The 13,209-nt window shown below is 42.1% G+C and overlaps 1 protein-coding gene across 6 annotated transcripts in view; it reads right to left on the bottom strand.

Annotated features, from left to right (window-relative positions):
* PSMD14 (proteasome 26S subunit, non-ATPase 14) overlaps positions 1-9,568 on the bottom strand; it is a 59,561-nt gene extending 49,993 nt beyond the window's left edge. The window contains exons 1-4 of one of the 6 annotated variants that reach the window (XM_083714121.1): positions 9,193-9,509; positions 8,859-8,970; positions 4,461-4,543; positions 1,946-1,999 (exon numbers count right to left, since the gene is read on the bottom strand). In XM_083714121.1, the coding sequence (XP_083570247.1) occupies positions 1,946-1,993 (48 nt within the window). In that variant the 5' untranslated portion in view covers positions 1,994-1,999; positions 4,461-4,543; positions 8,859-8,970; positions 9,193-9,509. Of the gene's footprint in view, positions 1-1,945; positions 4,544-8,858; positions 8,971-9,192 lie in introns of all 6 variants that reach the window. The other 5 variants (XM_083714120.1, XM_083714123.1, XM_083714122.1 and 2 more) reach the window with 5 other exon arrangements.
* Positions 9,569-13,209: the final 3,641 nt, after the last annotated feature.

Raw genomic sequence — 13,209 nt, 5'->3', positions numbered from 1 at the left:
ATTGCTATAGTATTGATAGCCAACATCAGACACCGAACACAGCTCCCATTTCAATGTGAACACCCCACCCCAAAAAAAAAATGCTCCAGAGAATTGAGGAATCATATGGAACAGAACAGCTGTCCAAAGAGAATAACTTTTCTATATCAGCTTTATCCATGCCATTCATAATCTTATAAACGTCAATCATGTTACCTCTTATTCCAACTTTTCTCAAAACTGAACAGTACCAAATGTTGTAACCTTTCACCAACTCCACAATGTCCTTTGTGAGCTGATGTAACCAGAACTGTAGACAGCATTCAAAATGTGGTCTCACCATAGATTTGTACAACACCATTATGGTATCAGCAATTTTATTTTCCATTCATTTCCTAATGAACTTGCCCTTTTTATATCTGCTACACACTTACAATGCAATTAACAGAAATAATATTCCCAATGCGAGATGAGCGCGCAACCCCAGAGTCATCTGCGACTGGACCTAATGGTCAGGGGTAACTTTACCTTTACGCTTTTGTTAGTGAGGACCTCCACAGGTTTCAAAGCCCTTCCGCAAGTCAAAGGGCCACAGTGGTTAGAAGGGCTTTTAAACCTGTGGAGGTCCTATACCACAGTTATTTTCCTACCTTGAATGCATTCTCATTTATCACTCCTCTCCATTTACATGCCTACCTGGAGAGTTCAGACTGACCTCAAGCCAAGACACCCCACTCTCAAGCATCACATGAAAATATCATGCATAGTTTTGCAAACAGAGGTATTCTGCTATCATTATCTCTCCCTCTAATGGAGAACTAATGCTAACAACAGTTTTGCTTATTTGCCTTTTTCATCATGAAATTGCATTACAAAACAGAACTAAAAATGGAAGTGCAATTTTATAATAAACTGAGCCACAGGAATTAAGTTTAAACGTGTTCTTTTCCCCGATTTGATGAGAGAAGGACCATTACAATAATTACAAAGCCTCTAACCTTCTCCGTTTCTCTCCAAGGAGAAATTATTATAGATTATGCCTAAATGCACATCTGTTGGGAATTCTAAAGTGATGGACTTTCAAGCTTACTTTAAATTAAGATAGGCTTGAAAATAAACTGCTACAGACTAGGTCATCAATGTGCCAGTAGGCAGCAGTGAAAGAAACAAACATGGAAATCATTGCCAAAAAACACCTCAGGACATTTTAAGGTATGGCATTTTGTTGTGAAAGAGAATAAAGATTACATTGGGTGGAAGGTGTTGGAGGCTTTCTTGGAGGAGCTGTTCTTTAAAATAATCATCTTCCTATATCCAAAAACAAGCATGAAGTTGCAGTATTACAGATCTATTTCCTTACACACAGCAGTTAGTTTTCAATGTTTTTAATTTGTACTATGGCTATGGTGATAACCATGAGGTCTGTGTAAACTAGGTCTGTTCACGTTTACATTGCATCATATGAATGAAAACTGAACTATCATCACTAAGCCAGGAAGGTTTTATTTGCAACTTGTTTGTGTTTTCCACTGCCTGCTGGATCAGATTTTGCCAATTCATCATCTCTGAACATATGATCCCACATGACTAACAAAAATATCCTACAAATTCACACATTGAACACAGACAAATTATGTTTGGAAAGTTAAGACAGTGCAATAATTTACACTGATGTATCAGACAAAGCAGGCTTTTGTGTAAGAAAGTTCAAGCCACAATAAACATGCTTTCATGTTGACACACTGTTGCTGCTTTTGCTGCAAGAAACATACACACCCTTCAATAATTCATATACAGCAATGTTCACTCAAAATCATGCAACATTGCACCTTCTTTGCACTTACCGTATTTCAACTGTCTGTGGAAGTTTGATCATATTGGGCTTTTTGTTTTGATGATTAAAAGTAAGACTTTAGGAACTGTAATTAAAACTTTTTTTTAAGTAATTAACATACTGTATACTAACCTGTCCCAGACCAGGCATACCTCCTCCAAGACGTAGAAGTCTATCCATGTTTTCTAAAGAAAAGAAACAAAAAGAAAGCATACCTAGATTCTGATCTGTTTACTAAATTGTTCTCCATATAATTCACCTTCAGTCACTCAGTATGTCAAAAATATTGGTAGTAATTACAACACAACATCAGACTTCCTGTTAATTAACACCACATATTAATTCAAGAAGCTGTCTTCCATGCTAATTAACAACCTTACTTTAACTGCATTGGTTTTGGGTTATCCCTGGATTTGAAAAAGACAAGCATTTCTTGTTTTTTTATATATATAGCATTTGCAAAAATCACTGACACTCTCCTCACCCCACTTACCTGAAAAAGCATCTGCATAGCAAAGTAAACAAAACTCATCCCCAGTATAATAGAATTCCCTTCAATTTGTCCAGAACGCATCAATATAAAAATAATTCAAAAGTGAAATTTTTTAACATCCTCATTAGTAAGTTCTGTGCTAATTAACTTGCAGCTTGTCAGTTAGCATCAAAACTACATGTGAAAGACGCTGAACAAATTATAGATTTCTGAATTAGCATCAAAAGCTTTTCTTAATGAACTCATTACACCAAAAGAATGCTGTAAACATTAAATGCCTTTAGTTAAAATACTAAGGGCTATAGTTCTGTACATTTCCAATCTTGTTAAACGCGGAAAGAGATTAAACCATCAGCATTCTACTATTTCTTATATTTATCTAGTCCTAACACACCTCCAGGTACAACATGTCATTACCAGGTTCTGAAATCTTGAGTATCTTAAAACACAAGCAAACATGCATTAAAGTGCTCAGAATAGCTAAACTTCCTGAGCCAAGGCTCAACAGGCTCTAGAGCCAGAACGTTTCTCTCTCACCACTATCAACAGAGTCCACATTCCTAAGATGAGTGGTAAAGGCTTCCAGGGCAGAAGGCACGCAACAGGGGTTGGTAACCTCTGGCGTGCAGGCCTAATTTGGCCCACTAGGCTTCCCTATTTGGTCCGCGAGACAGCTCAAGTCAACCCACACCCACCTGCCCTACACCTGACATCATATATGATGTCTGCTGAACAGCCGCTTGAATAAGAGATTTTGCAAATTGCTTTGTCCAGCACTTAAATTGATGAATGTTAGTGCTTCAGTGAGCTGAGGTTAGAGATTTGGAAAGAAAGGTGTCAAAGGGGCTCCCTCTAACTGACAATCAGCTGGTGACAAGTTAAAGGGAGCCTCTTAGAAGGTGCACTAGGAGCACACATTCAAAGGAGGTTTGCTCTAACTAATAATCAGCTGACTGAGGAGTACAGCAACTTCTTTCAAGTTTGACAGGTGGACGGTCTTGCTCCAATCTAGTTCCCTACCTTGGCATATAACTTCAAGCAGGCCTAGCTAACAGCATGGGGTGGGGTGGGGTGGGGTGGGGTGGGGTGGGGTGGGGGAGAAAGGGAGGCTGCACTAAGAACATCTCTAGATCTGACCTAAGACTGTGATGGGATTTAAGAGAAAGGGATCCTTCAATACTTCATCTACTGATTGCTACGTCTCTTTTTCTCTTATTCAGGTGTCTATATAGTTGGTAAGAATGTAATATGCAATTTGCCCAAAGTGTTAAGCTACTTTTCAGTCTAGTTCCTATTAATTTCTGAATGAGTAGATAATTACAGTCAAGGGGTTCTTTATGCACATGTGAGCTCCAACATGTAGATAAAGCTCCCACATATGCAAATGTGGCCTTTCAAAAACTTCAGTATCAGGGCAGCTCTAAACATCACCATCTGCACATGAATGAAGCTCTCCACCACCACCACTGTAGCTCCAGATTGACTATACTGACACAAAAGCTCCACGATGGAAGCTTTGGAGCAAGCCAACAAACTTCAATATTACATCCAACATTTAACTCATTTAACTAAACTTTTATGACGAGAAAAGTTTCTAAGATTTAATAATTTTGTTCAAAAGTCTTAGTGAGAAAAGAACTAGCAATAAAAGACCCCTGGTTTTCAAAGTCTCATAAACCATAGGTGCAGCATGGAACTAGCTTTCTAATGAAGACAAATGTTCTCTGAAATATTGATATTGATACTTGCAAAGTGGTGGGCGCAGGTGATTGATGGTGACCGCAAACCCTCTTTTGGCCCTGATGCAAGTTTACCCACTCCATACCTTTCCTAGATTAGGTGTAGACAGGTGGGTATGGCTTCGCTAAAATGGCTTAATTATACCCGTGGGCCAGAAGTATCTCACTGCTGCTCTAGATAACAGAATTATGTTCTTAAACAATTTAAATAACACACAGCCAAACATCTAAAGCAGGCATGGCCAAACTGGGCCCTCCAGATGTTTCGGGACTACAATTCCCACCATCCCTGACCACTGGTCCTGTTAGCTAGGGATGATGGGAGCTGTAGTCCCAAAACATTTAGAGGGCCAAGTTTGGCCATGCCTGATCTAAAGGAATAACTGGATCTATTCTATGTTTACCTTGTACTCACCGGTTTTCTGTTCCTTTAAACAGCTCTCTTCCTGATCTCAGTTGGCTGTCCAAATTCTAGTGTAGGTAAAGCTTTATTCCAACCTAAACAGAAGGAACAACAATTATTTAGAGTAAGGAGCATTTGCACTGCTTTAAGTATTCAGTGCTCATAAATATACAGTGGTACCTTGGGTTACATACGCTTCAGGTTACATACGTCGCTAACCCAGAAATAGTACCTCGGGTTAAGAACTTTGCTTCAGGATGAGAACAGAAATCGTGTGGCGGTGGTGCGGGAGGCCCCATTAGCTAAAATGGTGCTTCAGGTTAAGAGCAGTTTCAGGTTAAGAACGGACCTCCGGAACTAATTAAGTACGTAACCAGAGGTACCACTGTAGTGTCAGAAACTAGGACAGAAAAGCCATTTGCCACATGGCTCCTGAAACCTAGGTTATGGGCCCCACACCAGAATGTCTAGCCACATTTTTTTTCAATTCAGTTACACTTTCTATTTATTTGTTTGAAACACATAAACTAATACACAGTTCACATCAGTGACACATTCTTATTCATATTTTAAAAAGCAATCCTTAATTGGACAACACAAACATAAATGGGGCTCAGCCCCTGCAAGTGTGGCCAAAACCATGTTATTTGAATTAATTAATATTTACAAATACTGGCATATTTTTCACACACACACACACACACACGGGAGAGGCAAAGGGAAGGTCAGCCAGTGATCTCACTTGGGGGGCAGGAAGAGGTAAAGCAGCACAATAGCAGCACAATGGCAGCAGCTGTCAGCGCCAACCGGGTGAGGTGACCGACACTTCGCTGCACAAGCAGCAGCGATCTAACTTGTGTGCAGGGTGGGGAGGCATTTCTCCTGCACCCTCAGTGGTCGCTGGCAGCAATTTTCCTGTGTCTCAGTCGCCACACACAGCACCAAGGCTTCTTAAAAGTGCTCACAATCTGCTAATCCCTGGTCGCAAAATGCACCTGGCACTTGGCTAATTTCAAACCCCGGGCAACTGTAGTGTTTATTTTTAAAGCACGGGTGGTGACAATTTTGTGGGCATTCAGTACGAAGGGGTTTTATGATTAAAGAACTACCTTTGAAATTGTAATTTTGCAATGCTAAGAGAAAGATGCATATTGTATTTAGAACAACAAATGATGTTCCAATATACTCAGCTTTATTTTTAATTTTTTTAAACATATTTTTATTAAAGATTTCTTGGTTTACAAAAGTATGTGTAATGTCTCTTTTTTTCAAGATTTCTTGATATGCACATCAGTTTAATGAGGAGCTGTGTGCGAAAATATTTTTAAGCTAATAAAAAAAAACACCAGAATTAGCTAATACATCCAGGAGTAACTCTCCAAGCACAAGCTAACTGCTCTATTATCCATGAAAACTCTTCCTATTGTCCACTTGAATCATGTAACCTTATCTCTTATTATCACATTTATAGGTGCTAAATACCAATTTGATTCAACCCAGCAAATTAAAACTGCCTATTTAGCAACACAGAGTAGCCATTGTTAAAACATATCAACAATTATATAATGGACTTTGAGATTGCCACATTACTATTTTAAAATTGAGGCTCCAGAGGTGAAAATTGAGCTGATTGAAGGAATAGTAAACTTTCTCCTTCTGCCCTCCACACAGATCCAGTGTTACATACAAGTGCTGCCAACCCTTAAGGAAGCTCCTAAATCCACTTCAAAAAACTAGTTTCATTATTGTCCTCAAAGCATGTTTAGGAGCACCCCATAGCTCATTTTAATCTTGGTTGGCGACAGTCACACAATGCAGAACCCATTTTATTTTATTAACGATTAAGTGGTATATAAATAACTTGAATAAAATGGTAACATTTCCAAGCGGTGTTTACCAGATGTAAGGTGAAAGGTAGAGGGGAAGATTTGCAGGCTTTTCAGATCAATCCCTAAATCCAAGTTAATTGTAAGTCTGCACCAGTCCCAAGAAAATGTTGGATGCAAGCCTTTATTAGCCATTTACAGTAGTTAAACATTTCATGAAAGCTGAAAAAGCATTTTTCACATTTTCATATGGGCAAGTTTTTTGCAGATGGATGCTGTTGAGGTGCCAAAAAATAATAGTTAATGAACAAGTACACCAGGAGTTCTGCACAAATGCAACAGGATCTCCAATTATCATAAATATTTGTATTTGCAAGTATTTATGCATAATGCAGTATTGTTTTAATAACTATTCCAATGCAAAAATGCTACTTAGAATTTTAAGCTTGGGGGAAGCGTTGCCAAGAAAACAATGTAAACATTCTACTATTGGTTTTGTCAAACATACTATTAATAGCTAGTTATACATTCTTTAATAGGACAAGAGCCACAAACCCATTTTTCAATTAACTTCAACACCTACCACATGTGTATATGAGCATTCTCTACCCAGACATTCTGGGATGACAAGAGAAAGCTATCAATTATGTACAACAGAAAGAGACAGGGGGCCTCCCACCTGGTACTCAGATTTCTCTTGATTTGAACTCAATTGCTAGACAAGAAAAGGCATCTTGAGCTTTTTCCTGACATGAACTGCCAAGACATTTCCAAATACTGCAGCATGAAACCAACTCAGATTAGAATTCATCTGTATCAATTCTGGATCATATGAAAGGACTAGCTCCTTGATAAATATGCAGCATAACTGAGTTACTTGTAAAAACAAAATTGTTGATTACAAGATCCAATGCTGCACATAAGGCAATTAGCTAGTTTGGGCTAATTTTGTTGTTAAATTTTTGTCTTGCTTTTTCCATCTTATTTCTTCTGTATGTCCCTTATTTTTTCACAGAAGATGCTAAGCATGAACATTTTATAATTAAAAATGCAAACAAAAACAAAAAAGTAGTTTGTTGTAGTTAATATACTATAGTATACTATAGTAAAGTCAAAGAATGTAACACTGGCTAACAATCACTAAGCTACTACATGAATTTTATTACTCTGCAGATGGGAAACCACAATAAAACATATCATAAGGACAATACAAAATTATTGCAATGACTGGCTCATCTTGAAGTGTGAACAACTGTATAGGCCTCTAGTGTAAAGGAATAACTTGCATTAAAAAGACATAGGGTCTCACACAAACATATCTAAACAGGAGAATCAAGAGAGATTACACATATTATAAAGCCCTTACAAAATGTATAAACTACTATGCTTTCTTGTCAATAAAAAACAGACAGTAAGATCTAGCAACCAAAAGCTTTGGTACACAACTTCACAGCTACAGTGGTGGAGCAGTTAAAAATAGCTAGTTTTTTCTTTTAAAACATGGGACTACTACCACCACAGGCAGTTATTGGGTTCAGAGTTCTTATCAGAGGCAGCAAGAGATCACTGGACTGCATCCTCAGTTCAGGTGCTTTTTAACAGCACCCTCAGTAAAACTTCACCTGTTTCTACAATTTCACACATCGCACATGTTTTTGAAAAGGACCTGAAATTATGGAAACACTCCAAAAGTTCAAAGCAGCATTTTGAACTCGGGAGACCGACAGCCCTCTAAGTTAACAGTTTAACTGAGTACAAAATTGCAGACTGAACTTTTTCACCTCACCTCAAGGTTTTAACCCCTTTTTTCCTAATACTATCCGTGGCAGAGAAAAATCAAAAGTTTGATGACCTTTCCTTCCGTCCTTCACTTGGCAACAGCTTATAGATCAAGATAAAGAAAGAAAAAGACGGTAGTCAGAGATTATGATGGTATAACGAAGCCCTACACTTTCAAACAGAGTAAGTCAGCGATGGAGGATTTGTATAAGCAGGGCTCGGGAAAACATGACCCTCATGATGCTGCTAAACCAACGGTGGGCAGGAGGGGTGTGTGTGTATGTATTCATGTGCGTGTATACATATATACATATGTATATGCATATGTATATATGTGTGTGTGTGTGTAGGCCATCCCAAATATATATTTTCTAATGCAGGCCACAATCAATAAATATTAATTATACACACACATACAGTGGTACCTCTGGTTACGTACTTAATCCGTTCCGGAGGTCCATTCTTAACCTGAAACTGTTCTTAACCTGAAGCACCACTTTAGCTAATGGGGCCTCCTGCTGCCACTGCGCCGCCACCACATGATTTCTGTTCTCATCCTGAAGCAAAGTTCTTAACCCGAGGTACTATTTCTGGGTTGGCGGAATCTGTAACCTGAAGCGTATGTAACCCGAGGTACCACTGTATATATTTGGAGAGGCCTGCATCAGACCAGCAAAGGCTCCTGAACCAGCTTTTAAACAATAATAATAACAACGTCTGTCTGTGTGTGTATTCGAGGAGGCCTGCATAAGGCCAGCAAAAGGCTCATGACTCAGTTTTTAAACAATCATTAACAACAACATACAGTATATCTCCCCCACCGAAATTAGAAACCCGAGTCCCGATGGGTCAGAGAAGCACACCGCTCCTTGTTTCTGAACTGCGTCTTTCGCAGCCGCCTCTGGTTGTTTTAGATCCTGGAGATCAAGATAAAAAGCGAAGTAAACTTGACGAAGTAGCCAGCGCCCCTTGCCTCTTGGCTTGCCTACAACTCCCATGGCGCCGCCCCTCACCTATCACCCTCAGCTATCGGGTCATCCTGGCAGGGGGGTTCGCGAACCCAACGAAGCCCGGAGGGCAACCACGCCGGCTACTCCCGCGTCACAGGCCGCCCTCACACGCGCGGGCCTGAGGCCTACCTGGCCGCTCGAGCCCTTCCGTCTCGCCGACAGCCGCGCTCGTCGCCGCCTTCCGCTCAGCCGGGCCGCGATGAATCAGCCCGATTCATTCAAAGCCGGCGCACCATCCCAGGCCTTCCCCCTCACGCCTTGCACTCTCAGACAGCCTTCCCCCGAACACTTCCGGAGGCCAAAGGGCGACGCCCGTCTTCGGCTTCCGTTCCACGGCGGCGACCAATAGCACGACCGAACTCGGAGCCATGGCGACGGGACGTCCCGCCTACGCTGACTCCCTTTCGCCGCTTCTGCTGCTTCTCCGGCTACGCCCCGCCTCCCGGGTTGCCCGGAGCTTCGTGGCCTCAGCAATGTTGTTTCCTACGTGCCCCCCAAAAAACCCGCCTACGGCGTACGACGTAAACGCGTTTGACCGTGTGTTGGTACGCGCGGGATCCTGATTGGCCACGATACCAAGCGCGTGCCTGTTTCATGGTTGCTGTTGTTTTGAGACTCACTCCCGCCTTTATCCATCTATCCGCACATTCAGCGCACATGGCTCTTCTCTCCAGATAATCCTGGCAACTGTAGTTTCTTAAGCTCTGTGAGGGGTTTTATTTATTTATTTATTTATTTAATCATTCATTCATTCATCTCAGTGCTTTTTTCTGGGGGGATGCATACCCCTAAACATTTTGTGAATCTTTGTACTTCTGTCCATTTACTTTATTTATTTTTGCTGATTTGAACAATAAAATGCTGATTTTCTTGAGTCAAAATGAGAGTACCCCTAAACATTTTTTTAGAAAAAAAGCACTGCATTCATTCATTTATTTAATTTGCATACTTCCCTATACCCGCAGGTCACAGGGCAGTTCACAAGATAAAATAATATAAAAACACAAAATACATACCATAAAAGAAACCCAATAATGCCCCCAACACATTTTAATAGGGCATCGGATTTCTGTCAATCAAAGGCTTCCTTAAAGAGGAATGTTTTTGCCTGGTGCCTAAAGGAAACTACAGTTCCCAGGATTCCTTGGGGGAAAGCAATGTGCTTCAATTGTCAGACCATTAGTATTGTCAACACCAACTGGCAGCAGTTTTCCAGAGATGTCTCGCAGTTCTTCCATTAGATTGAACCTGGGATCTTCTGCATAAAAGTATAAGCTTCACCGCTTGTCTATGGCCCCTCTCACCACCACACCCAATTTTATTGTCATGGCAGTGTCTTAGGCTGAGAGAGAGCAAATAGGCCTGGGCAGGCCGGGTCGTCCTCTTATATACCTGCTGGGATTAACAAGGTATCTGACCCTCACCTGAATCTCATAGCTCTCCTGTAGCTGCCTGTGATTAGTTATCATTAACTCTTGGGGGAAATAATTAACATCACACGTCATGTGTATGGAAGTTGCCGAACCAATTAACCAACTAGAAGGATTACTGTTAATAGCACCAGTTTTCTTATAACTTGATATTGCTGGGTAGTTTTGATGAACTGCAAAAGCATTTTTAGTTTGCTTTCTGTTGCCACCCTGGAACTTTTCTTTATTAGTGCTACTTTGTTTTGTACACTTCCTTGCAAATGAAGGAAAACAACTTTTCTGCTTGTATATGTTGATGTCAGGGTTTCAGAGACAGAGAGCGAGGGGGAAGGGTCCCAGGGTGATGAGGAGGAGGACGACAACGACCCGAGGTTGTCTCAGAGTCCGTCAAGCGATTCGGAGGATTCCCAAAAGGGAGCCCCCCTGGCCAGGCCGAGGGGCGATAGAGGGGGAAGCAGTCAGAAGCAGGAGAGCGGAGGGGGAACCCCCAGTGGGAGTTGGAGATCGGGACCGGCTCCTCTGTCGGAACGGAGTGAAAGGGGTGGAGTTACCAGTGTGTCAGAAAGAGCAGAACAGGAAACAAAGGGGGGAAAGAGTTCAGAGCAAGACGTCCTGCCGGGAGGGGTGGAGAGTAGCACCGAGAGCAGCGTAACTGTCGAAAGGAAGGTCAGAGGCAACGTACGCGCGCCAAGTTCAAATGTGGAGGCGCGCGGAAGTGAGGAGAGTCCTGGGGAGGAGCCTGGTCCCAAAGCGTGAAGGAGGGGGGAGCAGGCGTCAGAGGACTCAGCCTCTGGGGAGTCCCGGAGGGAGGGAACACAGGGGGGCAGGAAGACCCTGCGGAAAAGGAAGGAGAGGAAAAGGTGGAGCAGTACAAGCCTCTTAAACTGGTGCAGAGGCGGGACGGATTCAGAGGGGACTTCTACGATCTAAGAGTAACAGATCCGGAGCCACGGAGCTTGGATGTAATGCCAACAATGTTCTTCAATAAAACCTTTTGTATATAACTTGGACTGGACTTTGGTCTCTTGTGAGCTGGGACCACGGGTGGCTCTGACAGTTGATAATATAATTTTGGTTACTGAGGACAAACAAGATTGTACAAAAACAAGATTGGGTGCAGGCCTGGCCAGGACATAGGCATCTTGACTGTGACAAAGGTGACCTGTGAGCTTGCTTGCTTGCTTGCCACCTGTTGGGAACTTCAAGGTCCCTGCTCTTCCTTCTTATGATCTTTGTACTGGACCTGGAGACTCCAATAGAGAGCATTCCATGTCAAGAAGGAGGACAAGTGGGCACTCTATCAAATGACAGAGTAGGAGTTACATGGAGCAGGGCCTTTTCACTGGTGGTGCCCATTGTATGCCTCGCTCTCCCTAGACCTGCTCTCTTTTGGCCTGTATTTTGGAGCTTTATAATTTAGAAAGACTTTGGAAGAACTGGTTGACAAGTCTTTATCAGTCGCTGATGTATGAGCAAATTTTATTTCCTGCTATTCTGTGCTTCTGCTTCACCAGGGTTTACACCAGCATAATAGAGTTGGCCAGGATGCCAGAAGGGATACAGTTTATGAGCTTTCTCCATTATCTGCACAGCAGGGGCTATTCGGACAACAGTGCAAAGGCTGAGCTCCTAAGGGGGCCCCTGCACCAGGGCAATCTATATGGATTTTATTTATATCTATAAGAGTTTGCAGACTTTGGCTGTGAACTGTGAATTGGCTGTGAAAAAAACCAAGCTGCGCCCCACTGCTTCAAATTGGGCCCCACTGGCTAGCCCTTAGTCTCATAGTTGCTGGGCCTGAGTTGCCCTGCCCTTGCATGGGTTTGCAATTTGGGGAGAGGGGAGACTGCAGCACTGGGGAGAGGGCGGGCTGGCAAGGCCCCCTATATTTAGAGGCCTTAGGCTTCAGCCTACTTAGCCTATACATACCGCAAATCCAGCACTGGCTGGGTGTTGCTCATGCATGCAAGTTTTGTGCCACACGATACCATCACCGAAAAGCTGGGCCATATTCTCCTTTTCAACAGAAAATCAGATATGCTTTTTCTTTAATAGGTTGGAGGGAGGGGATATATACCAGCATTTTGATGAGAGCATTGTGTGGACCCTGCACAAATCGGAGCAGTATCAAGTCCAAAATAAGCTTCCCAAGTCTGATATGCTTAACTACTACAGCACAGTTTTGATCTATTTACAGTAGGGATGGCAAACTTCTAGCTCTCCCATCACACCTGATCTGACCATACTGGCTGGGACTGTTGGAAGTTGGAGTCCAACAACATCTGGAGGGCCGCAGGTTCCCCATCCCTGCACTGCAGGTTATGGACGGTATCCTAAAAACAATTTATCCAGGAGCAAATCCTGCTGAAATCACACATACAGACAGGATGCATATGTTTACAACAGCAAACTCCACAAAGGTCAGCAGAAACACAGTGGTCTCTTAAGGATACAGCATTACTCAGGTCATTTCATGTGACCTTTTACTCCACATAATAAACTTTGTAGGGTTAAAAAAAAAAGTGAAGCTTGTCCAAACATCAAAGCCACTTGCATTTTCCAGGCATATGCATATGCATCTGCAACACATATGCATTGGTCACATGTAGTGATTTAAACCTGGGTTTAATGCATTTCCTACCCAGAAATGCGGCACTTGTAAGGAAAGTGTTACTGTACGGAAATCAACATACTGTCAGTGAAGGTGTCTTTGGAT

The sequence above is a fragment of the Podarcis gaigeae genome (genome assembly GCF_964106915.1).
Source record: "Podarcis gaigeae genome assembly, chromosome: 1".
Classification (NCBI taxonomy): domain Eukaryota; kingdom Metazoa; phylum Chordata; class Lepidosauria; order Squamata; family Lacertidae; genus Podarcis; species Podarcis gaigeae.
This window is presented reverse-complemented; position numbering and strand designations above follow the sequence as displayed.